The sequence below is a fragment of the Aulonocara stuartgranti genome (genome assembly GCF_965226115.1).
Source record: "Aulonocara stuartgranti genome assembly, chromosome: 10".
Classification (NCBI taxonomy): Eukaryota; Metazoa; Chordata; class Actinopteri; order Cichliformes; family Cichlidae; genus Aulonocara; species Aulonocara stuartgranti.
Genome location: NC_138946.1, coordinates 25,877,194 through 25,901,992, shown reverse-complemented (window position 1 = coordinate 25,901,992; position 24,799 = coordinate 25,877,194). Strand labels below are relative to the sequence as shown.

The 24,799-nt window shown below is 38.9% G+C and overlaps 1 protein-coding gene across 6 annotated transcripts in view; it reads left to right on the top strand.

The window, feature by feature from the left end:
- Positions 1-307: 307 nt before the first annotated feature.
- LOC309715677 (unconventional myosin-XVIIIa-like) overlaps positions 308-24,799 on the top strand; it is a 62,124-nt gene continuing 37,632 nt past the window's right edge. For 2 of the 6 annotated variants that reach the window (XM_082548981.1, XM_082548982.1), the window contains exons 1-15: positions 309-417; positions 2,106-3,207; positions 14,227-14,310; positions 14,913-14,939; positions 17,398-17,457; positions 18,218-18,305; positions 18,737-18,843; positions 18,922-19,098; positions 19,228-19,438; positions 19,561-19,703; positions 20,316-20,416; positions 20,595-20,658; positions 20,785-20,929; positions 23,600-23,770; positions 24,632-24,722. In XM_082548981.1, the coding sequence (XP_082405107.1) occupies positions 2,233-3,207; positions 14,227-14,310; positions 14,913-14,939; positions 17,398-17,457; positions 18,218-18,305; positions 18,737-18,843; positions 18,922-19,098; positions 19,228-19,438; positions 19,561-19,703; positions 20,316-20,416; positions 20,595-20,658; positions 20,785-20,929; positions 23,600-23,770; positions 24,632-24,722 (2,444 nt within the window). In that variant the 5' untranslated portion in view covers positions 309-417; positions 2,106-2,232. Of the gene's footprint in view, positions 418-1,584; positions 1,634-2,105; positions 3,208-14,226; positions 14,311-14,912; positions 14,940-17,397; positions 17,458-18,217; positions 18,306-18,736; positions 18,844-18,921; positions 19,099-19,227; positions 19,439-19,560; positions 19,704-20,315; positions 20,417-20,594; positions 20,659-20,784; positions 20,930-23,599; positions 23,771-24,631; positions 24,723-24,799 lie in introns of all 6 variants that reach the window. The other 4 variants (XM_082548983.1, XM_082548980.1, XM_082548978.1 and 1 more) reach the window with 3 other exon arrangements.

Genomic DNA, 24,799 nt, shown 5'->3' with positions numbered 1-24,799 from the left:
GTTAGCCTACATTTTGGACATCTAAATCGTCCTACTATCATTGAGGACTAATCCCCCCCATGTTTCCAATTTAGACCATTAAGAGAGAGGTTGTTTTTCAGCTTTCCCTCTTTATAATATATATTTTAAAGTGTAATGAGGAGACTACTTAAGTTTATTAAAACTATTGAGCTGTTTGGGGGAAAATGAATTAATCATCTGATGTACGACACCATTTTCCAAGTTTTTTGTGTTTATTTCTTTACGAGGATAGCTGCTTCCCCGCAGGTCGCTTATGTCAAAGTAATCAGAAGTCGGAGCTTACTGCAAGCATTTGAAAGCATCACAAAAGCATTTGTCGCACCTGCTGACAATTCATTGGAAAATGCCGAAAACCTGTAGTAAGACTACAACGCTGTCATGTTTAGGCAATTACAGGTAGGAATTGTCATATGTTACAGTGTTACTTAATTTGTATCGTTTATCGTGAGTGACATTAGTACACTCTTTATCACTGCTAAAGAATGAGGGCAAAGCAGCTTAAAGGGAGAGCATTATGGCCAAGCTCAGGACTAGCCGTGTCGACAACCTATGCGTAGTGTTTAAAGTTCAAGAAAACGAAAAACTAATAACAACAGACCAAACTGCGCTTTCCAGTAATAAAATACGACGAAAATGCATACCTAAATGTTAACTGTAAGATAAACTGAGTTGCTTTCGGACATTTCATAGCTTTCTTCTAAGAGCATGTGATTTAGCTTGGATTAGGTTTGAATTTACAGTTTACTGTTCAGCATGGCTTCTCGTTATACATATGGAGCTTAGTGGAGGCTCCCATGCACATAGCTTCAGTTTTCAATCATTTAGTGATGATGCTGAGTATCTGAGAGCAGGAAAGCTACGCTCTTTAAAACACTGTATGTTATTATGTAGGATAGATTGAGGTGTGTCAAAGATAAGTTTTAGATAAGATCACATTCCTTATCTAGGGTGCATGTTTCGTTTGTTGATACTACAGCGGGGGATACCAGTTCCTATACACACCCAAATATATACAGGCTACTTTTCTATTGAACTGAATTAGATAATAGATTGATACTGAAATAAAAATAGTGATACTGCTCTGCAGTTTGATAACGTTTTTTTAAATGATTTTAACCCCAAGGTGTAGAAAGGACTTCAAATCCAAGTTTTAAATGTGGATTATGTTTTTCTCAAGAAGGTCAGAGGTCATGTGAAATGTAAATAAAAACAGAATGACATGATTTGCAAACCATGTGAACTTTGTAACTCTGTAACTGAAAATGGTACAAAGATAATACATGAGTTGTTAAAATTGAGATGTTTTATTTTCATATTTTTTTTTTTTTTTAATTTTATTAAATCTAGTGGTCTTTAATTTGATGCCAGCAACATAATTCAACAAGTCAGGTCAGGACCACAGCAGTTCCTATTTATCTGTGGTTTCTGCAATGGTTTAGGAACTGAGAAGGTCAGACCAGCTTTAATATCTTTTTTGATATGACTTCAGCTGTACAACAGTATAAATCTTCCTTTTCATTGTATAATGTGTTAAATATTTTCAGTGGTGTTGTTTTTGGATAGGTGTGGAGTGCAGCCAGTCCAGTTTAGCAGCTAAACTCTTACCACAGAGGTATGCTGTTGTAATGTCTGCAGAATTGGGCTTGTCATTGTCTTGTTGAAATAAAGAAAGACTTCCCTGACACTTACAGCTGTACGTACATCCATCCATTGAGTCGTCCACTGTGGGGTTGTTAATGTATTGCAGAACTAATACAGAGCCAGACAGCCATTCACAGACACACCTACAGCTAAAACTCTACAGAGAAAGTGTGGATTTGAACCCAGGAACTTCTTGCTCTTAGGCACAAACCACAGCACCACCAGACTTTCAGCCTTTCTGTATATGCCTTTCTACCATTCAGCATTATCTGTGCTTTCACAGATGTGCTAGTCATGTGTATGTCATAGTACTTATGATTAATTACTGACTGAATCTTTTTGCCAATTACTTAGTTAAACTCTGACAAACACAAGGTTCTTGCACTCTGTTATGCTTTCATCAAAGCTAGTCTGTGTTCACCTCTTGTTTCTTTTTTCTACAGATATCACTAAGAGAGATCCAAACCCAGAGTTGATGTTTTCAGCTGCTGTCAACAGCCTCTTTTCTAATAATTTAAGGTTCTCATGATAAATTAATCAGTTGCTCAATAACTACAGAATAGTTTAATCATGTTTCACTTAATGAAAAAAGACAAGGACAAGGAAAAGGATTTGAGCAAGAAGGAAAGGGATTTGAGCAAGAAGGAAAAGAAAGACAAAAGAGAAAAGAAAGAACGTATGTCTCAGTCTGAGTTAAAGAGTCTAGAAGAGATGAGCATACGTAGAGGCTTATTCCCACTTACTCGAGGAAACTCCAAGAAGGAATCTAGGAGCAAGTTGGAGATTTCTAGCCCTATCCCAATTAAGGTGGCCAGTAACACGGAACTCTACCTGACAGACGTTGATGCTGAGCATCATCACAACACTGTGGGGCAAATAAGTGCAAGCACCTCTGAAGATGTAAAGGGAATTGAGCTGTTAAGTAATCGCAGCTCTGTGAAGGAGAGGGCAGCTAAATTTGGGGAACTGGCCAAGGTGAATACAGTGGTGGGCCAGAGGAAAGTAGCTACCTTAACTCAGGTGACCCCAAAGGACAATGCTTTGGATGCTTCAGAGCTTTCTGGCCATAACTGGACTACACCATCTACAAAGTTACACCCGAGGTCAAAGGGCACCATCACAGTTCAGATTCCTGATATTGTGGAGAAGACCTTTCCTGGTGCAGACCTACAGTTGCCTGCACTTGTCTCTCCACCAGTACCAGATCCAAGAGAACTTGAGGTACAGCGACGCAGCACTGGGGACTTTGGCTTTTCTTTGCGAAGAACCACCATGGTAGAGAGGCAGTCTGATGGTGGGGTGTGCCGGCGTGTTGTACACTTTGCCGAACCAGGGGTTGGGACTAAGGATCGGGCTCTGGGCCTGGTGCCAGGAGACAAGCTTGTAGAAATCAATGGGATTAATGTGGAGAACAAAAACAGAGACGAGATTGTGGAGATGATTCGTCAGTCTGGAGATTCAGTACGACTAAAAGTCCAGCCAATTCTCGAGCTGAGTGAGCTGAACCGCAGTTGGTTGAGGACCACTGAAGACCTAAGCAAAGATGTAAGTAGTACTCTTGACTTGGTCTGTTGTGTGAATATTATTTTGCTTTTTAAAAAACTCTACCCTTGATGCTAATCTATTTCTGTGTCATCACATTATTCTTAATACCAGAACCTGTTTTTGTGGCTTGTTTGCTTTTAATGTTGGATTATCTGAGATTTTTACATTTTTGAAATCATTGTGTTTACTTGAATTCCACTGAGAAACACAGTGGATCTGTTCTGTAAATACACATGTACTTGGGGTGAATCTTTTTAAAATTACTACAAAAGACCCTTTTTCTGTTATTTTGTATTAAGTATGTACTTTTGCACTGACCTTTAATAGACTAAAAACGGATGCATTATGGGTGGAGTTGTAATGACATTGGTAATGTGATTTTGTACTCGCATGTATGGGGGAGTGTCTCAGTGTGTGTTTTGAAAGAGAGAATATGTTCTGGTGTACATATAATCCCCCTCCCACCCCCCCCAGTCCTTTTGACACCAAACAATGGGACGCTGAAGGAAACAACGGCCCGAATGCCGCCACAACACATGGCCATATGGTCTTGTAAGACTTGGCTGCCTGCCTATTCAGTTCTTTTCATCCAGATAATCGTGTGCAACAAGTGAAGGAGCATAGAGTTAAACTCTTTATTAGCTGGTGCAACAAACACCTGAATACAAGCATTTTGTTGTTGTTGTTGTTTTTCATAATACAGTTTATACAGTTGGTAAGATAAACTTTGGTTGGGGATGGCAGTATGTGCTGCTTATGAAGGCACATTAGTGATGTTTGGAGCTGTAATGGAAATACTGGAATATGTTTAAATTAAAAGGTCAAAGCATACCCTTTTCACTTTTGGATGTAGTTTTCTTTAAATACAACTTTCATTTTTTAAAATTTAATTGTAATTTTGCTCATTTCTAACTAATGATGTTTTTGAAAAAAAAAAAGTAATATTCAAAAGGAGTTGGTGTTGGTGATAATGATGATGATAAAATAACAGTAGTAGGACATGTAGTATTAATTTTAAGACCATAGATTTCCCAAGACAGCTTCATTAGATGGTACACCTGGTCAGAAGTTTGTTAATAAAGTATGAACAAATTCGGGTACAAAAATATTGATAAATTCCTGATTTGTGCATGAAACTCATACATACAGTTTACACACAGTGCATATACTTATGCACTGTGTGTCTCTTAGTGAATAAGACCCAGTTTCTCCATTCTGTTAGAATACATCAGCTAGAACTATTTAAATGAATGTGTACACAGCCCAGTTGCTTCCCTGAAATAAGTGACTGTCTACTTTGTCCTACATTCAAGCAATCTTGACGATCAAAAAGACAGGCCTTTTGAAAAAGCACAAAATGTGCATGTGAGGCTGACCTAGAACCAGCAGCACTATTTTTAGGTGGTTATAATAAGCTCTGGATTCTCGATCTAGAGCTCTGCAATACAGTACGAGACCATATGATGCACCGACATACAGTAATTTTGTTTATTGGCTTAATTTTTTTTAATATATTTTTAAAATATACTTATTCACTGTCTTTTCATTAGTCTATTAAAAGTTTACTACTACTGGAGATGGTTTGTTTTGTTTAGCTTAGCATAAAACATGGAATGGGGAAGCAGCTCCCCCAGGGTTTTTTTTTTCTTTTTCTTTTGTTTAAAGAGAGAGGTAAAAATATCAGTCATCACCACTAAATCTCTCAAATGAAGACATTATATCTATGCCTTTATGTAATGATGCTTTAGAAAGGATAAGTTGTGTTTTTAAAGAGCGTTATTTCTTGGCAAGGAGCATTGACTTTGTCAAATCTTGTCATCATTGTCAAGTTGCCAAGCAACCACTGACAATCTTTGTGACTGCTGTGAGAATACAAGAATAATAAGCCTGTTACTGAACAAAAACTGGCTAGGATTGGCATCGACTAAACACCTGCTCTCTCACAGTTTGCTGCCTGTTGTTTTTTTTTTTCTTTGTCATTATTGTGTCGTGTCTAAATACTGTATTGTCAGAGGGTTTGCTCGAAGGCTACGTATGTCCTTCACCTTTTACAAACAGTTCTATGCAGCTGTCATTAAAACAAATATAATCTACAGCAATTCAAATGAACTTGGATTAAATGAATACCATGTCAAAGTGTTTCATATTTGGTATTCAAATAGTCAGTGGAAGATCCCTATCAACAAACAGCACTAACCCCTGCACCAAACTTAAATTGCCTTCATCTATGCACCACTGAGCATGTTAACCCTTTAAGCATTGGGTAAAAGCCAAAAAAACACGACCCTTTCCCCCCCCCTCACAGTAATTTCTTCGTTATAGACACTGAGTTTCTGTGTGCTTGAATAATATGACTGACCTGACTCATAGTCCTCTTCCTGCTGTATATGAGTGCGTGCCTCTGAGTGATATAATGATACTTGCAAGAAATTTTAAAAGGAATTAGCCACCAGATTTCTCAGATTTCTTAAGTGAAATATGTCAAGATTTATGCAACTCCTTTAAAATAATTTAAACCTGAATTATGCACTGAGTTTTTGCTTCTCCTACATTTTTACATAGTCTGCTTTAAAAATTATGTCCAGCCCTGTTTACTTAACCGACTTAAAATCTGGGTCATCTCTTCTAATTTTGACAGTAAAGAATGATGTCCCATAATTTATTTCTACTTTAAGCTTGCAAAGACACAGATACTGATGAAAAATCTCAAGCAATTACTGAATTTCTTTTTCAGGATAAACAATGTGGAGAATTGAATTTATAAACATCAACCCTCTCAATGAATATGAAACACAATATAACAATTCTTGCTATGTTATATGTCTGTCATAGTTAAAATAATCTGTATAGTTCTAAAAATGTGGTAGTCTGATTCATGCTACAGCTTAATAATATGATTCAAACAGCTTTGATAGTGTGGAGGCATAACTGGGTCAGAATCAGTAGTGTCTATGACATATATAGAGTCCTTAATCTTTAGTCTGCAGCAACTGTGTGTAGACAAACAGTCGACACTTTGCTGTGTCCCAGTAACAGACTCTGGGGATTAGCAGTCTGCTCTAGATAGATGAGCCAGGCTGTGTGTTTTACTGGATCTTGCTAAGTGCTAATGCAAACTTCTGAGCTCACCATGAGATAAAGTGCTATGTAACTATTTATAGCGTTTTGGACATTAAACATAATTTAATTAATTACTTCTAAAGGCAAAAAAAAAAGATTTTAGTTTTAATGATTGTGAATGAACTAAATGAAAAGCCAGATGATAGCTGGTTATTGGAAGGTATGTGCCATAATTGGCCTACCTTACCAAACCAGTTTCTACATTTACATATTTTCCATTTAACAATACTTCCGGATTGTAGTGAGATGCCTTACCTTTCAGCTTTGAGTTATCTGACTGGCTTTACCTGTAGTCATACAAAAACAAACAAGAGTGTTTGTTGGTTATGTCCTTAAGCATTTGAACATATTGGACATAGTCCTGTATTTTCAGAGGCTAGAAACTCATTTAACAAGCAATTTTAAGTACAACTTGTTTTTAAACCTTGGATGGAAGTCCTTTGCAGTCAATGAAATTATGCTTTTTCCTGCCTTGAGGTGCTTGACTAAGCTCTGACTTCAGCAACCTCAAGTTTCTGTTTGAGTCTTTGTGCCGTAAAGTTTGTCTTCAGTAACCGAAAATGATTCTCTGCTGGACTGGATTGTGATCATGTGACTGACTTGGGCAGACTGGCTTGAACCTTTTTTTTTCATTTTAGTTTTTCATCTTGAGAAACCCTTGGGTTTCTTTTGCAGTAAACATAGCATAACCCTCTATCACCATCTTTTTCAAAACTGTGCAGACTCTTTAAGTTTTTTTCTTCTTTTTTTAGAAGTTTAATCTGGTCTTCCTATTTTTTTTTTGTGTAACCGGTCGCTTGCACCTTGCTATAAATGTCATTACATTTATCTCTTGAGTTATTATAGAGTTGAAAATAGTGCATCTCTAAAAGAACACTCCTTGAGAATGTTCCTGACTTGGGTAGTTGATGTGAAGTTCTTTTTCTTAATCAAGAAAATAAGTGTGTCTTGAATTTTCAGCCTTTTGATGGCCTTCCTCACTTGCATCGATTTCCTAGACTGAAAGTTCCGGTGAACAGGAACCAAATGCAAGCTGAACACTTTGAAACTCTTATGTGCTTGATTTAATAATGAAAAAACAGGCTTCACGTTTCCATGAAACTTTAAGTTAATTGTCCAACTACTTTTATACTGTAAAAAATGAAAGACTGTTTATAAAACTCTGTAACTGTTACCTCAGTATTTATTTATTTTTGTTAAACTCTGAATTAAAGTTGAAAGTCTTCTTTCACACCTGTCTTGCTTGGTCTACAGTCTACTGTGTAAAGACTCAAAATAGCAAAAAATTGTTTGGTTGTCTTGTGACTTATGGACGTAACTGTATTGATCAGTCGCAACATTGAAATCACCTCTTTGGGAGCATGGTCTTTTGAGGGTGTCCTGTGAGTTCTGGCAGCATAACCTTGGGATCCTGTGTGTTGTGGGCATATTCTGATGCATGCAGCAGTCATTTGGTAAGAATGCCTTGTGCTCTGCCATGTTCCTGAGCAGTTTTTATGGTGTGTATTATCTGCTTTAGAAGGCAGCTGCCACTGGGGAGTGCTGTTGCCATAGGAGAAGAAATGAGTACAGGTTAGGTGGTGGGGCTGAAGATGAGTTCAGGGTGATTTGGATGAAGGATAGAAGTAGAAGGCAAGGTCTACAAGATGGTGGTGACAATTGCTGTGACAGTGACACTAACAAAAAGACTAGAAGCAAAGCCGAAAATGCTAAGATTTCTGTTGGGAGTGACCAGGATGACTCAAGTTGAGTGGTTTGGAGACAAAGTTAGAGGGGCAATGTTGAGATGGTTTGGACATTCACAGAAGTTTAGTGGATATATTCAATGAACTGACGCTGAATATGAGCTGCCAGGCAGCAGGGAAACCACAGAGGAGATTCAGAGAGTGTAGTGAGGAAGGACAAGCAGAGGGTTGGTGTGACTGAAGAGGATTCTAGGGATGGGGTAAGATGAAGGCAGATGATCTTCTATGACAGCCTAAAGAAGATGATTCATTCAATTTAGTTCCACTTGACATTTTCCTCTGTGCTCTTGCTTTCAGTGTCTTTGTGCAGCTTCTTGTCATCACTGAAACAGAATGACAGCTTTAATGACAACTCTACATTGTTGATGTATATGGTCCCATCTGTCTTACGTTGTGTGAAACTAACATTCAAATACTAATATGTCCTTGGGTATGATGCAAACAAACTATAAACACACTATAAAACAATACTGGTCAGTGTATGTCTCTCATATTAAAACCCTTAAAACTTTGATATACTCTTTGCTTTAGGTCAACATGTCTGCAATCACTGGATAGTGTTATACCTTAGCGTTTACAGTACAACATATTGAAACTCGGTTAGTGTATGTAAGAGATTAGTTTATTGTTTTAAAGCTCCCTCTTGTGGTGGAAAATGTGAAGAACACTTTTTTGTAGCAAATGTGAAATACATTTTGGGGTCACTAGATAAAATGTTCCACAAAAGTGTACTTTTATATTATTTATTTCATATTTGTCATTTATGTATTCCTTCTGGAGGTTTGTACAGAATTAGCTGTATATAGATTTGGAGCCTGCAATGCGTCCTGTCATAGAACCCTCCAACGCATAGTGAGAGCTGCAGAGAGGATCATTGGTGTCTCTCTCCCCTCCCTCCAGGACATTTACAGCACCCGTCTCACTAAAAAAGCCCTTTGCATAGCGGCTGATCCCACACACCCAATGCAAAGCTTCTTCAAGCTGCTGCCGTCGGGGAGGAGACTGCGGAGTCTCCAGGCCAGGACCAGCAGGCTGAAGGACAGCTTCATCCATCAGGCTGTCAGGAAGCTTAACTCCCTCCCGATTCTGCCCCCTCTCCCCTCTCTCCTCCACGGTCTCACTGAACTCTGTCACACACACACAAACACACACACTCTCTGACTCACTCACTGGCCTGCACCAGTTACCAGTCACTTTGTGGAGCATTGGACTGCCATTACCTCATAAGACTTTGTTGTTACACTTTCTCTTACCGTACACTACTAAATCTCCATTTGCACTATTTGCCTATTTGCACTACTCTGCCTGGTTTACACTCAATGTCACTTACCCATTATATTGTATATTGTATAGCTTTCTTGTTATATGTAAAATTGTATTTATTTAAATTTTTACTTTTTAATTATTTTACTTGCATTTTTTAAATCACTTTTATATTTAAATATATTTAAATGTTCATTTGCTATTTATCTAGGGATTGAAGAGTAACGCAATTTCTATTCTCCGTATGTCCTGTACATGTGGAAGAATCGACAAATAAAGTTGACTTTGACTTTGGAAAAAAAAAAAAAAAAAAAAAAAAAAAAAAGATGTAGGTAGTAGGCATTTGTTGGATTACTTAATCTATGTGTTTGTGCTATCTCTTATAGTTTTGGATTTCCTTAAAATAGGTGGGTTATGTGTGTGTATGTGAGGGGGGTTATAAAAGATAACAGTTGGTAAAGCGCCTGAAGAGGGATACTGTTTTTCTGACTCCCAGCAGGACAAGAGGCTGACAGGGAGAAGTGGCAGTGGCAATTGATGTGATGAACACATTCTATTTATAACCACTGTTCAGCAGCTGCCACTCTCTTCGGTCTCCTCTTACATTACCCCCTCCACTCCTCAGGCCACAGCTTAACTGTGCTGTGCTCACTGTGACCCCGCCCTCGAGGTTGCCCACCCTCTTTCTCAGGGCTAGTGAGTGTGCTCTTACAAGACCCAGGTTTTACTCTGCCTTGGCCCTGGCTGCACTGCTTCAGTGACAGAGTGAAGATTGGAAGGTTAACCAGACCCAGAGAAAAGGTAATGGGCTCATGTCTCTGGCGGACTGTGTGTGTGGCAAGTAGTGTGATCAGCTCAGAGTGTACATGCTCTGCTTAGCAGTTCTATTAGGGGTCTGATGGCATCTCAGAATGGCCTCCTTTGCTGTTGAAACTATTTATAGGAGTGGACTGATGAAATCAGGGACAGAGATAGTGAAACATGTTGCTGTGGAACTCATTTTGGTATGTCACCTTTTAATGAGTTAAATAAATTATAGTTTAGTTAAGAAAAAGTTGACTTGCTTTCTTTCTAGTTTCTAGTTCTAGTATGGCCATTTCTGCAAAAGAAGCAGATTCCCAATATTTTTATAATTTTTGTGTGGTGATTGAGGGAATGGTTAGTTGTTGTTTTTTGTGTGTGTCATTGCTATTATAACAGAATGTGAATGAGTCCCACATATGACGCAGCTCCAGATGAATAAGTTTGTTTTGTGTGCCTTGTGTACTTGGTCAGATTCTTGTTCATGTGTTTTGCAGTTGGAAGAAAGCTAACCTTTCATTCATTATGAATGTTCATGTGCTCTATCTTCAGTGCTGCATAGTCTGTCTACCCTGTTGCTGAATGACCTGTTGTGTGCAGTTCAGTGTCCCACTGCTCATCTTCAGGTTCCCATTCTCGGCCGTCTTGAGCTGTCTCCACTGCACCCCCCCCCCCCCCCCCCCCCCCCACACACACACACACACACACACATCACCACCATTCCATCCATTTATTCTTCACCTCATCCAGTTAAATCCATGACTTCTGACCTATCACCATGGCGTATAAATCACGCTTCTCTTTCTGGGAGCAAAAGGAAAGTCCCTTTTTGCTTTTTCTTTTTATCTTATTATTCAGTGATTTTGTGGAATATTTATGTTAAGAGAGTAACCATGATCTGAATGTGTGGTTTGATTTGTTTTCTTCCTTCCTCTTGTGTAGGTTAAGGTTGAGAACAAGCCAGATGTAAGTGTTTTTCAGCTGCATGTGTTTGAGTGATGGTGATACAAACCATTTTTGTGTAGTAAAAGAAGAGTGGCTACTATTGTCCTGTAAGAGATACAGTTCTTAGTAAAATAATCAGGCATAGTGGATGGGCACCTACTCTATCATAATTGAACCATGGGCAGCAGCTCTTTATTTAACCAATATCCAGTGCAATAGCATTAGTAAAGTATTAATTGAATATGATTTCTGAAAGGTAAAAAATAATCAGCTTCATTTGGTTCCATATTTTTGGGCCCATCCAAGTTCTTCTTTTCAGTGACTTGGTGCACCCTCAGGTGTTACCGGCCCCACAGAACCACTGCGGATGAATCCACTTTGATTATATACAGTCCCACCTGGCTTATATTGTGTAAAACTAACATTAGAATACTAATTTGTAACCTTGCCCATGAGTCTCTGGACACGTTTCTTTTCCCTTTATCCAGCTGTAGACTCAATTCAAGAAAAAATAAAAAAATAAAAACCTGGCTTGCCCATACACTGTAATTATGAGATTTAATGAAAATGAGTAATTGAGTTGGCTTGATTGATTCTAACCTTAGTGAGCAGTTTAAATAATCCTTTTCAAAATAATTCTCTGTGAAATTTTAAATCCAGTCTGATGTAGATAAGGGTCAACCTCAGGGAATTCCTGAAATTGGTCTGGACACAGGAAGTGGTCCACAGTCAAGCGCATCACCAGCTGAAGAAGCCAATAACAACACTGGTATGGGAGGTCCAGACACACCTGGGGAGGAGAAGAGTTCTAGTGGTAAAAAGGTGGTGAAAGTTGTCAGAAGAGTTGTCAGACGAGTGGTTCCTGCTGGAACAGAAGAGCGCAACCAGCACGCAGTTTCTGCATCTGCTACAGACGCTGCGATCAGGAAAACAGGAGCTGCTGGGGTGGAAAAGGATGATATATCAGTGGGCCTAACAAGCCTGATGGGAAGAGGCAGAACCAAGGAACATCGGCCTCGCACCCGCACCCAGGACCGCAAGGAAGACACTGTGACGCAGGAAGAGGAGAACGAAAAGGTGGAGGAGGTTGAAGAAAAGACTGCTATGACAAAAACAGAGGAAGTTTCATCTGTGCCTACTACTGCAGCCCTTAACACTCCACCAATAAAGTCTAATCCCCTCACCCCTCCACTTGGGTTCATCCCTCCACCCAAACCTGATCCTTTGGCCCCACCTCCTGGTTTCATCCCAGTCCCTAAGCAGAACGTGTTGACTCCACCACCAGGTTTCATCCCCACCAGAAAATCAAGCCCACTGCCCACAAAACAGAATCCCCTTATAAGACCTCCTGGTTTCATTCCTGTCCCCAAGGCAGATCCCTTGGCCCCTCCTGGTGGTTTCATCCCAAAACCTCGTCCACTTGCTGTAACGAAACCAGAGGTACTGAGTGAAAAGTGCATGTTTGCTACTTAGCCACTAGGTGGAGCACAACTTAAGTCGTCACTGCTAATTCATCCAATTTTCTCATAAATGAGCTCAATGAACATCTTATAGATTGTTTTTTGGTTATGCATTCATCAAACTTGAGCTAATCTTTGTTATAAACAAAATTAGTTAAAGTATAATACATTCCCACAAATAACTTTATATAATTGTTGCCTTGAATAAGTGGAGGGAAGTGGTGCACATATGGAAACTAATCATCAGATTTATCAGTGGGTATAAGGGTGTGCTCATGACCTGCACTGTAGTTGTCTGATGAGTTGGAGCACTGAGCTAAATCTCATTACTGTGACTTTCAGCAGACGGAGTTGAAACTGTGCTCTCTCTGCTGTGCACCACTGTGAGAGAGGATGTTTAGTAATGTTTTTAAAGATGGGAACAAGAATAAAGATAAAAAAAAAAATGTTGTTCAGGTTAGCATTAATTGTCTTGTAACAGTCTGTCAGAGAAGAGTGTCTTTGTTTCTACAGAACAAATAATTGGTTATGTAAACATTTAAATCTGCTAAAAAGAAAAGAAAATTGCTTTAAGGATGTACCTTTTTGTATCCCAAGTTCCATTTTATACTTCAAAGTTATGTTTTTGTCCTGTTATTTAGTCTCTGGCATTCTGTCTGTCAGCCTACCATCTGAAAATTTCATCAGCAGATGTCTGTGAAATCTGGTGAACAGTTGGGTATTTGGCCATAGAGTGAGGGATTGGATTTCAGAGAGATGCACCTGGTGTTTTTGTTGAGGGATATAGTGTTTTTAACTGCTCTAGGGAGAGACTCGGCTTTTAATGTCAGGAACAAGATGTTAGCTGATCTTAGAAATTTATGTGTGACAAACCATTAGTGTAGGTTTGTTTTGTCTAGTGATTTTTATATTTCTGCTCTCACTAGAGCTATGACTGTACAACAGAAAGGTGTTTTTATGTTGCTGACAATGGCAGACCTCAGCCATTAGCAACAACTAAATTATACCTGGGGTTTGACAACTTTAGTAATTTGTTTAATTCCAGTTTTTAGCAGCTTCCTGTAGAGGGGAAATTGAAACCAGACTGTCAAAGCCTTACTTTGACTTTCTCCTGTGTATATATTAGAAAAAAAGAACAAGCAATATTTGATTGGAATTTAAAATAATTTTTGATTCACAACTTCAAGTATAGCAGCAGCTATGGAACAGAAGTAGAGAAACTGAGCTTTTTGCAGTTACAGAACAATGGCATAGAACTTTTGATGGGTTAATTTCAGATGCAACTTTGAGATTTTTGGGGAGTGGCGCCTGAAAATTAGGTTGGGATTTTGATTATTTCATTACTTTGAAGAAATTTGCATTCGATCGTTGCTGAAACCACCATCGACAATTCAATGCCTAAAACCATTCATCTTTACCACAGTGTTTAATGATCCAATTTTCTTGAACAGCTTTTTTGCCCTTACCCATTTCCTCACTGAATTAGTTGGAAAATTGTAATTAGTTTGAACAAGCGTCTCTTGAAGTTGGCTCTAGTTTTCTAATTAAAATCTAGTTTAAAGTTAAAAGGAAATACCTCGAGCTTTAACTTAATTGTCATCATCATCATGTTATCATGTTAATTCCATCTGTGTGTGTGCATGTTTGTCTGTGTGTTTGTGGTTATTTACACATGTTGTGCAAAGGTGCAGGAAACATCTTTCCCCCCTGTGGTCTCCAATGGTAAACCTCCCCCTGTTGTCCTACCCCAGTCTGCAAAAAATGAACAGGTGTGTGCTAAGTTTGCTCCTAAGGTTGACATAAAACTATGGTTTTCCTACATTCAGGAGCATAATACTTTTTTTTTGTTGGTTTTTTTTTTTTTTTTTGCATGCAGTGGTTCTGCAGTGGAATAACTCTTTTTTTGCCCTAAGCTTAACCCAAGGCCTGACAAATGGCCTTCCCGAAATGATTTCCCTAAAATTCCAGAGGCCATCATTGGGCTGTCCCAAGCAGCCGTACTCTTCTACACCTCTGATATTGCTCAGCTTAAGCTCGGTGTTTCTGGCTCTTTGCCAGCTCATTTGTATTAATTCTGTAGCATTAATTGCATTATTATCTGGTCCAGAGAAGGACTGAGCTTGTGTAAGCCTCGTTTCAGTCTCAGTCATATAATGACAATGTACTCTGACATTGATTATTTTAGCAGTGCTGGATTATATGGCAATGAGTTACTTGTTTTCAACGTTTAGAACATGGAAATGAGCTTATTTTACCCCTTCTCATTGCTCTGCTCTTTTGTTGTCTTAATCCATATCTTTTGTCTCTATGCTTTTCTGTGGGTCACTGGATCCTGACTTGCTGCTGACCATTTTGCTGTTTACATGGCTAGCATACCAAATGCTACAAATCTTCTCAGGTACAGCTTGCTGTGCTGTGGGCTCGACACACTCCTTCAGCTGTAGAGTGCTTGAGTCTAAGCTTGTTCTCCTCTACTGACCCTTCTCTAGCATATATATATATATACAGTGGGGCAAAAAAGTATTTAGTCAGCCACCGATTGTGCAAGTTCCCCCACTTAAAATGATGACAGAGGTCAGTAATTTGCACCAGAGGTACACTTCAACTGTGAGAGACAGAATGTGAAAAAAAAATCCATGAATCCACATGGTAGGATTTGTAAAGAATTTATTTGTAAATCAGGGTGGAAAATAAGTATTTGGTCACCTCAAACAAGGAAAATCTCTGGCTCTCACAGACCTGTAACGTCTTCTGTAAGAAGCTTTTCTGTCCCCCACTCGTTACCTGTATGAATGGCACCTGTTTGAACTCATCATCTGTATAAAAGACACCTGTCCACAGCCTCAAACAGTCAGACTCCAAACTCCGCCATGGCCAAGACCAAAGAGCTTTCGAAGGACACCAGGAAAAGTATTGTAGACCTGCACCAGACTGGGAAGAGTGAATCTACAATAGGCAAGCAGCTTGGTGTGAAAAAATCAACTGTGGGAGCAATCATCAGAAAATGGAAGACATACAAGACCACTGATAATCTCCCTCGATCTGGGGCTCCACGCAAGATCTCATCCCGTGGGGTCAAAATGATCATGAGAACGGTGAGCAAAGATCCCAGAACCACACGGGGGGACCTGGTGAATGACCTGCAGAGAGCTGGGACCAAAGTAACAAAGGTCACCATCAGTAACACACTACAACGGCAGGGAATCAAATCCCGCAGTGCCAGACGTGTTCCGCTGCTGAAGCCAGTGCATGTCCAGGCCCGTCTGAAGTTTGCCAGAGAGCACATGGATGATACAGCAGAGGATTGGGAGAATGTCATGTGGTCAGATGAAACCAAAGTAGAACTTTTTGGTATAAACTCAACTCGTCGTGTTTGGAGGAAGAAGAATACTGAGTTGCATCCCAAGAACACCATACCTACTGTGAAGCATGGGGGTGGAAACATCATGCTATGGGGCTGTTTTTCTGCCAAGGGGACAGGACGACTGATCCGTGTTAAGGACAGAATGAATGGGGCCATGTATCGTGAGATTTTGAGCCAAAACCTCCTTCCATCAGTGAGAACTTTGAAGATGAAACGAGGCTGGGTCTTCCAACATGACAATGATCCAAAACACACCGCCCGGGCAGCAAAGGAGTGGCTCTGTAAGAAGCATTTGAAAGTCCTGGAGTGGCCTAGCCAGTCTCCAGACCTCAACCCCATAGAAAATCTGTGGCGGGAGTTGAAAGTCCGTGTTGCTCGGCGACAGCCCCAAAACATCACTGCTCTCGAGAAGATCTGCATGGAGGAATGGGCCAAAATATCAGCTACTGTGTGTGCAAACCTGGTAAAGACCTATAGTAAACGTTTGACCTCTGTTATTGCCAACAAAGGTTATGTTACAAAGTATTGAGTTGTATTTTTGTTATTGACCAAATACCTATTTTCCACCCTGATTTACGAATAAATTCTTTACAAATCCTACCATGTGGATTCATGGATTTTTTTTTTTCACATTCTGTCTCTCACAGTTGAAGTGTACCTCTGGTGCAAATTACTGACCTCTGTCATCATTTTAGGTGGGGGAACTTGCACAATCGGTGGCTGACTAAATACTTTTTTGCCCCACTGTGTGTGTGTGTGTGTGTGTGTATGTATATATATATATATATATATATATATATATATATATATATACACAAACTAAATTTTTTTGTGCCTGCCTACTTGTCTTTAAAATCATTGATGCAGAGGCCTGGAGTGTACTACTGCGGCATAAAAACTTCTCAAGATCTCAAGATTTATTTTTACCACTGCTCCATTTCATTTACAGTGGACTCGGTGTGTCATGCTGCTCTGTAATGGTGTTGTTGCTTTTGCGCTATACAAATACATGTACATACTGAAGCTATATTGTCATAATTCGTCAGTTAACAGCTTTTAACACTTCTTATTAGGTGCATGTCAGTGACATGGAAAGCTAAATTACTAACATTAACATTTCTGATATACATACCTTACTGTGCATAACTGTGACTGTTAATAAGAGGGCATGAGTTTTATGCTCTCTCCACAAACCCACACGTGTGGTTAAATGCATCCTGCTAATCAGTGCATTATTTTTGTTACAGTATTTCTTATAGTAATACAATCATTATTAAGGACTTTATGGTAAATGTGTTGGTGAATCACTTATTTGGGTGGTGTTGCACTGTTGTTGGCCTTGCTGCAGTGTTCGTGTTATACTTTTTACACATTCTGACCTATTGTTTTACTTTTCTCCACAACTCTGCATTTTTATTGTTTCTTCATGCGGTTGTGTCAGTTGAATCTCTATAGGTGTTGAAATAACTTACTGATTTCTTCCCTTGTCCAGTCCAAACTTGTTGAGGATCCCGTGGCCATCCTTCAGGCAGCACACTCAGCTGCAACTAAGGTCTGATAATGGCTACAGCTGGTTGTAATTCTGGTTGCATCCCGAAGTGTTTCAAGTGGAATGTCCTTTTTTGTGTTATTTGTGTGGGACAAACTAGTCGTGAGTGTCACAGAAAGCCTAGTGAATGACATTCAGCACCCATAAAGCTCAAATTAACCTTCCCTATAGACTTACTCAATGTAGTTAAATCTGAGTAAAGGAATAGAAGTACCCTACTCAGTCAGTACTCATTAGTTAATAAAATTAGTTGCATTTCAAGGAAGAAACTACTATTTGGTGCATATTCACTGTTTGTACCTATTTTATTACCTCCAAACACTTGACTTGATTTAACTTGTTTGGCTTTATGCTGTATGTGTGTCTCTGTTCAGTTCAAGCAGGTCGTGCATTTTTTTCCCATATGTGATTGGTTTGGACTTGGTTGTGATAAATCCCTCCTGCATTTTAACCTTCCACCTTAAATGTCTTTATAGTGAGCATATTAACTGCACCTCTGAGTTAATCACTGTGTGAGCTCTGAAAGGTTCATAAAAGGAGAGTCATGGGAAGTCTAGTTCTTCTGTGGAGGGCTGCTTTTGTAAATGACATAAATATAGGAGGTGTGAAATGAAAACATACTTTTCTCAAATCCATATAGCCCTCCACTCAGTGAACTGAAATCCTTTTGAAAGTCCATTATGCAGCTGTATGATTTATTAATCAGTGATCCAATAGAAATTGGTTATACAGGTTTTCATATACTGATTTTCACCTCTAACAGGTAAAGACTGAGGAGCAGCTGACAGCAGAGAAAACCTGGTATAACACTGAGAAAGTATGGCTTGTCCACAAGGATGGATTTTCCTTGGGTTAGTAAAATGTCTGTATTTAAATAAATTATGCATTATAGTGCATTTAGATGGAGTTTATTGTGGGTTTTTTACCCTTTATTTATAACTATATTAAAACAAACGTACTTTTTTTCTGCTTTTCCTGGTATGGTCTGTTTCTGGTTGACCTTTTATTACATAACTGTAAATGTGGGTGTGTGAAGCATTGGAAATGCTTTTGAAATTTTGATGTTATCAGGCTGCTCATTTTACCTCAGGCTGCATGTGATTAAACCAACCATGTTTTCAAAACTTACATTTCAAAACTTACTTACATTTTATTAAATCTCTGACACTATTGAAAGAGATACAGTTGCCACATAGTATTATGCAAAATGAAATGAAACTTTTGCACTCAGGTTGAAATGATGTGTCATAAGTAGTTAACTCCACACTTTGTGGTGGTGCAGCAACTCTCCTGAAGATGGAGACAGGCAGTCTGCCAGAGGGGAAGGTGAAAATCCGCCTGGAGAGTGATGGATCTTTATTGGATGTGGATGAAGACGATGTAGAGAAGGTATTTAATCATCTCATCATTTGTGAACCTCATTAATTACAGATGACACTTGTGAGCTCTTCTGACTTTGAACTCTAGGCAAACCCTCCAGCGTTTGACCGAGTGGAGGACTTGGCCTCTCTGCAGTATCTGAACGAGTCGAGTGTGATGCACTCTCTGCGGCAGCGGTATGGCAGCAACCTGGTGCACACCCACGCTGGGCCCAACATGGTGGTCATTAACCCCATTAGTGCCCCTTCAATGTATTCGGAGAAGGTAGGCTCTAGCCAGTACATGTGACACATCTCTTGTGGGAGAGTATAAATGAGAGTGTAGTGAGGAGAAAATGCATTTCCAATGGTAGTAATCCATGTAAAAACACTATAATTTTGCTTTTCTTTCCAGGTGATGCAAATGTTCAAGGGCTGCAGAAGAGATGACACTGCTCCTCACATTTATGGATTAGCACAGGCTGCCTACAGGAACCTGCTGACTACTCGCCAGGATCAGTCCATTGTATTGCTGGGCAAGAGTGGAAGTGGCAAGACCACTAACTGTCAACACATCATCCAGTATCTGGTTACAGTCGCAGGAAGCACCAACAGAACATTCTCCAGTAGGTTGGAAAGGATGTCCTCTGAATTAAAATAAATAAATAAATAAATAAAATTTAGCTAATATTATGATTGATGTTGTTGAGTCCCCCTCCCCAATAACAGCGTATGATCTTTATTGTAGCGGAAAAATGGCAGGCAGTCTACACTGTTTTGGAGGCTTTTGGGAATGCTTCTACGTGCATGAATGGCAATGCTAGTCGCTTCACCCACATTGTTTCCTTGGACTTTGACCAGGCGGGCCTGGTGACCTCAGCCTCTATCCAGGTACAGATAAGCACATTTATTAATTAACTCACTTGGACTCAACTGTTGAATTTATTCCTAATGAATAACTGATTTTCATTCCAAATCAAATTCAAATTCAAATTTTATTTGTCACGTACACAGTCATACACAGTACGATATGTAGTGAAATGCTTGGACAACTGCTCGTGACCTAAGGAAAACAAAAAAGGAAAAGGCTATGAATAAGATAGGAAATAAATATGAAAAATTAAAAAGGGTAAATTTAACTAGGAAAGAATAAAATATAAATTAAGGTTAAAAATGAAATAACTGTACAACACAAATTAGAATGAAGGGTAAATTTAACTGGGAGAATAAGATAAAATATATAAATTAAAGTTGAAAATAAAATAACTGTACAACAAAATACACAATATAGAACTATATAAGAATGTATGAAGAAATATAAATAAATATATACACAATAACAGCAGCGTGATTTAAGTAATGAAGTGAAAACAATGTCCAGAATGTCCAGACATAAAGTGGTGTATATTTTCACCAAACTCAGTCTTTGTTATTATGCTCACCTGCTCATAATATTGTATTTCTGCCATCCTTTCAATATTGTGTTCTGCCCTGGTCTTTCAGACAATGCTTTTGGAGAAGATGAGAGTGACAAGAAGACCAGATGGAGAGTCCACTTTTAATGTTTTTTACTATCTAATGGCTGGAGTAGATAGCTCTCTGAGGTAGGGATTAATACACTCATGTCAATTACTACCTAAATCCACTACAGTACTGCATTGGTTTTTACATAGATATATTGTAGTTCTCTATAATGCTGCCTTTTCTTCCTATTTTCCCTTTGATCCTAAATGTGTTCACTAATGTCTTGTAAGTTATTTATTTTTTAAATTTCTTCATTAGAACTGAGCTGCACCTTAACCACTTTGCTGAAAGCAGTGCCTTTGGAATCATGCCACAGACTAAGGTAAATGCATCCTGATACTAGAAGTTTGGCTTGTTTTGTCCAACCAGGAATGGAAGGGGAAAAGTTTACTTAAAGATTTACCCACCCAAAAAAGAAGCTCAAGTTATGTTTGTGTGAATCTGCCAGGCAGAGGATAAACAGCGGGCCTCTCAGCAGTTTTTCAAACTGCAAGCAGCCATGAAGGTTCTGGGGATCAGCGGTGATGAGCAGAGGGCCCTCTGGCTCATCCTTGGGGCCATTTACCACCTTGGGGCTGCGGGAACCACCAAGGGTAAGATTGCTTGAATGCACTCCTGCACAACTGCATCACCTATTGGAGATGACGTTTGTTCTGCTGTTATAGAACAGGCTCCAGTGACAAAGCAAAATGCTGTTTTTGATTTGTGCACACAATGAAAAATAATTATGGTGAAATTACCTTTGTTAGCCCAAATAGTTTTTGTAACACTTTGTAATTTGACAGATATCAAGCTGGCATTATCTCACTGTTGGCAACATGTGCTGTGTGATGCAATCACATGTAATCACAATGACTGAATAATACATTTATTTATACGTTAAAAGTACACAGTGCACAGCTGCTCCAATGATCAATAGCTGAACATTTAAATCTAGGCCATTGCAGAAAATGTTATACTTTAGATCTTAGCACATTTGCGTAGAGTGGGGGGTGGGTGGTGGTGGTGGTGGGCTGGAATCATTCAAGACTTTGTGGTACAGAATTATTGCTGCCTTTATAGTATGTGGCTGCCAGTGAAGTAATACATTGTATTTTTTATTTAATCTGAACCCCTGTCGGATTTACCTTTATCATTCCTTACTGCATGAACATATTAAATAAACAGAGCACTGTTTGTGGTTGAGTAACTGAAACTAATGACAAACGTCTTGAATCTAATTGCTTGGAAACACCGTTGCTGCTCACGGAGAGAAAAACCTTGATCTAATTCTTGACAAACATTTATTTTGTCATAAAGATGCATTACAGGACTAATGGGAACAGCAGTTCTCACGAACACAAGAACTTGCTTCTGTCTAAAGCTGTTCGAATGATGAAACCTAATGTAACAGATTGTTTTCCTTTAGAGTAATAGAACGGCCCTTTTGTCAGGATTTGACTAACTTTTTAAAATTAGATAGCTGACATTTGTAAAAGCTGTAGCTGCCACAAAGATTTTTATTTTAGGTGAGTTAATCATCACATCCTTTTTTTGTCATTATAAAAGGCCACTGGAAGGATAGAAAGGATAGAATTAACCATTTAAGTCCTTTCAAAACACAGATTTAAGTGTTTATTTATATTTAGCATTGACTTTTTGGTTGATGAAATTTGTTTTGTTTTAATTTTAACTGAGGTTAAGTGGGCATATTTACACAGATGAGCAAATGAAAAACTGTCCATTTAAGGATTTAATTGCTGTTGTAGTGCAAATAAATTAATTACCGAATAGCAGGATAATATACAACAGAGAAACCACAAAAAAATGTGATAACAGTGGCAATAGTGCTGAATTTTGTGCTTTTTGATACGTTTGCTCACTCTTCAGTGCCTGTCTGTAATTGCCAGTTACTTATGAGAATAGCTTGCCAAATAATTTGCAGTGATCCCCTCCAGCTGGCTCCCAATATTTCTGATGGCAGAATAAAGCAGGGAATAGTTAAAAAAAAATCAATAAATACTGTCTGTTATTGGGAATAAAAATTCTGAACAACTTTCTGCTTGGCAATACATTTGATTGGTGTCTTCGTTTTCAAAATGAATTCTTATGAAGAAGCAATGTCAGGGGTAGGAATAGGAAGTCATTGAGAGGCCTGTCTATGGGAATATTTATTAATGATAATAGTCTACAGTCTAGACCCTTTTGTACCAAGGGCCTAGTTTGCATTTTGGTTATCAAAAGGAGTAATAAACAGATTATGAAATAAATCCATTGGCAGTGTAACTTTATCCTGGTACACAAGAGGGCAGCAGTGATCTCCAAAACCTAGTTAAGGGACCACCTGAAATGAACTTAGTTTTCTCTGTATATTGTGTAGTGAACACTTACATCGAATAAGTATAGATAGGAGACTTAGCATACTCTTTCTGTGTACTTAAGAAGAAATATTGTACATATGTAATTTTCTTTTATTATCTTTAAAAGCTGTACAGCCATCTGCTGTTTGATTCTGCAATGTTCATTCATGTTGGTAAACCCACTTTGCTCTTTTTGATGTTTTAGTGGAATTTAAGTAATTGTGCTGCCTGGTATCTATCAAAGTAAATATTTAAATGCCTTTGCTTGTCTTCATAACTAGCCTTATCAATAAGAGAAGTATACAAGGCTTCTGCAGTACTGATGAGACAGATAGAGCCCACTACTTTGTCTGAAATCCCACAGTTTCTCTCTTAAGTCTTAGAAGATACCACTTCATGGTGGATTAAAACTGAAGCTGGCACTCATATCTTTATGTTAGCATCACTCAGCCGCTAGATTGACGGAAAGTTAGTTTTCCCAACAGCAGTCTTTATGTAAATAAATAAATTATGTCCCCTAATGATAAATTTCGCTTTCATTCTCAATAAGATAAAAGGGGCAATTATAATTTCAATTTAATAGACATTTTTTCAGTATTAAACAATTGAAATAAGGTTTTTACTTTATAGATGCTTGTGTGTGTGTGTGTGTGTGTGTGTGTGTGTGTGTGTGTGTGTGTGTGTGTGTGTGTGTGTGTGTGTGTGTGTGTGTGTGTGTGTGTGTCCATCTCCACAGTAGTTAAATGTATTCAGACTACCACCCTTTTGAACATGCTTTTAGTGCATGTTTTTATCAGTTGTGTCAGTGTCAGTTCGACCAGACACATAATCCTACCCTGTCACAGACAGTATTGTCACAAAGTCACCATGTGCCTGCAATAGTTGGCAGAAGGGCTAATGGAGGTTTTCATGCACGTGTCTCAGCTGGCAGGAAACAATTTGCACGTCATGAGTGGGCTCAGAAGGCAGCCTACCTGCTGGGCTGCACCCTGGAGGAGCTCTCCTCTTCCATCTTCAAGCACCAGGCCAAGGGCACCCTGCCCAGAGCCAGCACTATTCGCCAGGCTTCTGACGAAAATGGCACGGCAGATGCAGGTACTCCACGCCACATTTACCACCATATTCTTTACTCTTTATTCCTCACAGTACCCCCCTTTCTCCCTACCTTTTCTTTTTTGTCACTCTCATTCTATTTACACTTGCACACACATATGTTGCTGCTCATCACTCAAAGGGAAAATGCAAGGGAGAGAAAAAGTAAAGCTTATCTTGGTAATGAATACCACAGCTTTACAATGGCTATTGACAGATAGGTGCGCATACTATGTTGGGACAAGCAATTTTGGATCCACTCTTCATTCATTGTCCCTGAAATCATAATTGCCTCACATTGATTTTTCACACGTGTTGGTTCATCAAGACTGCAGTACATTCTGAAGGGCATGACGACTCAGTTAAAGGTCTTTCACAGTAGGGATGGACAGAAATGACCTTTGTTTCTCCTTCCCTGCATCTCCCCTCATTCATGAGCATATAGTCATTGACGTGTGTGCACACATGAATATATCGCCTATGCAACAATAAACTCACTTATGTGATGGTGTAATGAATTATGAAAGCTTAACAGGTGGCCATTGCCTCTAGGCACAGACATGAGTATTCAGTTTGATTTGACCGTTTCCAAAACACCTGATCCCTAAATGACACTGCTTCAGAAAGACACTTTTGTAGGTATTTTCAATACCTTCTAACTCAGAAAATAATGTGTTTGAATACCATGGAAATGTAGTTCCTTTTTAAATCAAATGCTTTGACTATAGTTTCAGTAAAGCTTTTACAGTTCAACATGTTGACATTCCTCCTTCCTATTCAACTGGTTCTTGTGTTATTTGCTGATGGAGATATTGTGAATTAGCTATTGAGGATTTGTTCTGACTCTGTGCGTTTTTATATCAGCATTCAAAGCAACAGCAATGGAGTGTTTAGAAGCCATGGCATCCGGGCTTTACTCTGAACTCTTCACTACCGTCATTTCTCTAATAAACCGGTTAGTATTTCTTCTCTGGTGTGTTACTGACAGTACATTACATTTGTAATGAAGATGTCATGATTGTGCTGAACCGG